Source organism: Sphaeroforma arctica (assembly GCF_001186125.1).
Source record: "Sphaeroforma arctica JP610 unplaced genomic scaffold supercont1.50, whole genome shotgun sequence".
Lineage (NCBI taxonomy): Eukaryota > Ichthyosporea > Ichthyophonida > Sphaeroforma > Sphaeroforma arctica.
Genome location: NW_014040508.1, coordinates 147,055 through 151,320, shown reverse-complemented (window position 1 = coordinate 151,320; position 4,266 = coordinate 147,055). Strand labels below are relative to the sequence as shown.

Here is a 4,266-nt window from a genome sequence, read left to right as displayed (position 1 = left end):
TGCGAGATGCAATTATGGCATAGCGCTTCGGGCCTTCGACCACTTCCTCTCGCGTGCAAAGTGTTCCTTCTCTCGAAAAAATCTGGCGCATTTCGCACTGCATATACTGAAAGTCTGCAACGCTTTCAAATCAATAGCATTCAATCCGCAAGCCCCCAAAAGAGCGTGCCATTGTTCTCAATAGAATTGTGTGCCAATCAAAAGCTCTGCTCTGGACACACAAGAAGAATAATTTGTAATTTTTGTATCATATCCTACAATCTTTCCAAAAAAAAGTATGCTGGAACTAATTTGAACGAAAAAATGGCTTCGAAATTACCTTTATAGGCAATCAATAATTAGTTCTGAGAAATTCTACCTTTATGAGCTTCTATTTTTAGTCCTTTGTTTATCATTGTTATGCAAAATCAAAACAAGTTCCTTCACTGGTTCCCGGCGAAATAGTCATCACTCATGTTTTCAAAATCTGATATTGTTGTGATTTGATCCCGATAGCTAGAAAGTAAAAAAATATCTAAATAATATATAGACATTCGTTGCCATTCACAAGATCATTTTTGTTGTTGCAAAACATTCAGACAACATGGCAGAAAATAAGGTACAACAGGCTAGGGGCATGGTTCGCCGCCCTTCTTTGCGTAAGGGTATTTCTCTCAGAGGTATGCCTGAGCTGGAAAATGTAGAGGAAGTCAAAGCCTCTTTCAACCGTCATCTTCATTTCACTGTCGGTAAGGATCGCAATGTAGCTACAAACATCGATTTTATGCAAGCTATCTCCATGGCTGTACGCGATCAGCTTATCGGAAAATGGATGCGCACTCAACAGAACTATCACGAGACTGACCCAAAGCGAGTATACTACCTTTCGCTCGAATGGTACATGGGACGTACTCTTGGAAACGCCATGTTGAATTTGGGTATCCAGGGATCCACCGAAGAGGCGCTGAATCAGCTTGGACTCGCCATTGATGAACTAGAAGAATACGAGGAAGATGCTGGTCTTGGAAACGGAGGTCTAGGTCGATTGGCTGCGTGCTTCATAGACTCTATGTCCACTGTCGGTCTACCGGCACACGGATATGGAATCCGATACGAATACGGTATCTTTAAGCAGGAGTTCGTAGATGGATGGCAGCGTGAGTTGCCTGATAACTGGCTGCGATACGGAAACCCTTGGGAGATTCAGCGTCCCGAAAGCACACAAAACATCCGCATGTACGGACATGTATCTAACGGTAAGTGGGTGGACACCAAGCAGGTATTGGCCGTACCATACGATACTCCGGTGCCCGGATACAAGAACGATGTCGTCAATACACTGCGTCTATGGAGCGCGTCAGCACCCGTAGAATTCCAGTTGGATTCGTTCAACCGAGGTGACTACATGGGAGCAGTTATCGAGAACAACGTTGCTGAGGACATCTCACGCGTTCTATACCCTAACGATAACTTCTTCGAAGGCAAGGAGTTGCGTCTAAAGCAGCAGTACTTCCTGGTCGCTGCGTCTTTGGCCGATATCATCCGTCGCCACAAGACTGAGCCTTCGTGGAAGGAACGTGGATGGGCCTGCTTCCCTGACAAGGCTGCCATCCAACTTAACGATACCCATCCTTCTCTCGCTGTGCCAGAGTTGATGCGTATCCTGATCGATGAGGAAGGTAAGGATTGGGATGAGTCCTGGAAAATCACCACCAGCACTCTATCGTACACTAACCACACTGTCTTGCCAGAGGCTTTGGAGCGCTGGCCCGTGAGTCTGTTCGAGAAGCTTTTGCCTCGCCACTTGCAACTCGTTTACGAGATCAACCACCGTCACATGGAGGCGGTTAAGGCGAAGTATCCTGGAGATAACGATCGTCTTAGTCGCATGTCTATCATCGAGGAGGGTGGTGGCAAGCGTATCCATATGGGTTACCTAGCTATCGTCGGTACACACGCTGTCAACGGTGTTGCGGCGTTGCACTCCGAGCTTATCAAGAAGACTATTTTCAAAGACTTCTACGAAATGTACCCCGAACGTTTTCAAAACAAGACCAACGGTATCACTCCCCGTCGCTGGTTGATTAAAGCCAACCCCGCTCTAACTAACTTGATCGATGAGAAGCTCCCCGGAGAGAAGTGGGCCACTGATCTTTACGAATTAGCTAAACTCAAGAAGTTCGCTGACGATAAGGACTTCATGCGCTCTATCCAAAATGCGAAACGAGAGAATAAGCTGTCCGTATGCCGTCTGGTAGCGGAGGAGTACGGCATCGAGTTGGATGTTGACTCCATGTTTGATTGTCACGTGAAGCGTATTCACGAGTACAAGCGTCAGCTCCTGAATGTCCTGCACATGATCACTCGTTACAACGGTATGTGTCGTTTGGTGTTGTGTCTTTTTATTCAAATTCATGAACGATACATTGCACCAACTTGTATTCGTGTACACAACGTGTGATTGATTTTTTAAGTAAAGTCTCCGTATAGTGTTTTTGGAGCGTTGTGCAGAAATCAATAGCAGAATACCATGAACACTTCACCACACTAATCTTAGATTCACCTTCTTGTGTACCTTCCCATGCACTTTGCAGAGATCAAGGCAAACCCCGACAAGGAATTCACTCCCCGAACCGTCATGTTCGGAGGCAAGTGTGCACCTGGATATGAGATGGCGAAGCGTATTATTAAGCTGATCAACAATGTAGCTGACAAGTGTAACAACGACCCAGCTGTAAGTAAGTATCTAAAGGTTGTATACTTCGAGAACTATCGCGTGTCTCTGGCCGAGAAGATCATCCCCGCAGTAGATTTGTCGGAGCAGATCTCAACCGCCGGAACCGAGGCGTCTGGAACCGGAAACATGAAGTTCATGCTTAACGGATCCTTGACTATTGGTACCATGGATGGTGCTAACGTCGAGATGGCCGAAGAGATGGGTTTGGAGAATATCTTCATCTTTGGTATGGATGTTGACGAGGTGCACGCCTTGGGCGCGAAGGGATACAATCCCCATGAGTTCTATGACAACAACGCGACTCTAAGAGAGTGTCTTGACCAGATCCGAGACGGTTTCTGGTCACCCGAGGACCCCTCAATGTTCTCTATGATCTGGGATACCTTAATGACACGCGGAGACCAGTACATGTTGCTCGCTGATTATCAATCATACATCGATAAGCAGAGAGAGGTTGACGAGGTGTACCGTGACCAGAAGAAGTGGTTGAAGATGGCCATTCACAACATCGCCTCCATAGGAAAGTTCAACTCTGACCGAACAATTAGAGAATACGCCGAGGAGATCTGGGGCGCCCAGTGCAGAAATTAGATTGACAAGCTTTAGGAGTGTATGTTATACTGCTACTTACCCCTTTCTGAAATATAGATATACACATCAAACCAGTGCTTTGCACTTTTCGAAAGGCACTTTGGCAATATCCTATACTGTATGAGCGAATATAGCTCACCTATATCAAGAAGCCCTCAAACGAATGTGAACTGTGAGGTGTACATTGAGTATGTCTAGGAATGTCGTAGATGCTACAAAGATACTGTATGGAAACGGCCATCTGATTGGCTTATCGGCAGCTTTTCAGAGTAGGTACTCGTTTTATATTTATAGTGCAAGTTTGCCTGGCTGCCTGTTTAGTGTTCACTGTTTGGTGTTTCAGTTTTTCCACAGGTGGAGTGGTGAACTTTTATCACGTACTTCTGATGCCAGCTTTCAGAACCTCCAAAACGCAATATAAGTACTCGCTTGTGGAATCATCCTCACAATTTCTTTTGTAGACAGCATGTTCCCGACAAGATAAAGTCTACGACAAAATACCTAAGCGAAGTCGCCTTCGGCCCCACATGCTGAGCATGACTTCCTACCATGATAAAGTCGAATTGCAATACACAACTTAAATTACAACCAGGACAATAATGTTTCGATGGAACAATGATAATGGGATATGTCTATATACTCAATCCAGTACGTGCATGGAATCACTCATAAAAAAAGTTCAATTCAGTACTTCAGTACTTGCGGAATCACTTAATAATAAAAAAGGTTCAATCCAGTACTTGCATGGAATCACAATATATATATATACATATATATATACACACACATATATATCTTTGTGTATATATATATATGTGTATGCATGTATGCATGTATATATATGTATATATGTATTATTTATATATATATATATATATATAATATATATATATATATATATTTATATATATATATATATATATATATATATATATTATTTTATTATATATATACACATA

General features: G+C 43.5%; 1 protein-coding gene across 1 annotated transcript; it reads left to right on the top strand.

The window, feature by feature from the left end:
* The first annotated feature begins 566 nt into the window (after nt 1–566).
* Nucleotides 567–3,623, top strand: SARC_01297 (glycogen phosphorylase). Its single transcript, XM_014305001.1, has 2 exons — nt 567–2,354; nt 2,574–3,623. Exons 1-2 carry the CDS (start codon nt 584–586, stop codon nt 3,305–3,307), a joined length of 2,505 nt encoding a protein of 834 aa, XP_014160476.1. The 5' UTR covers nt 567–583; the 3' UTR covers nt 3,308–3,623.
* The last annotated feature ends 643 nt before the right edge of the window (nt 3,624–4,266 follow it).

Excerpts from the sequence above, each read along its gene's own strand:
- SARC_01297 (XM_014305001.1), top strand. The coding sequence starts at position 584 with ATGGCAGAAAATAAGGTACAACAGGCTAGGGGCATGGTTCGCCGCCCT. Across the intron at positions 2,355-2,573 it reads CATGATCACTCGTTACAACG|AGATCAAGGCAAACCCCGAC; the intron begins GTATGTGTCGTT and ends TGCACTTTGCAG.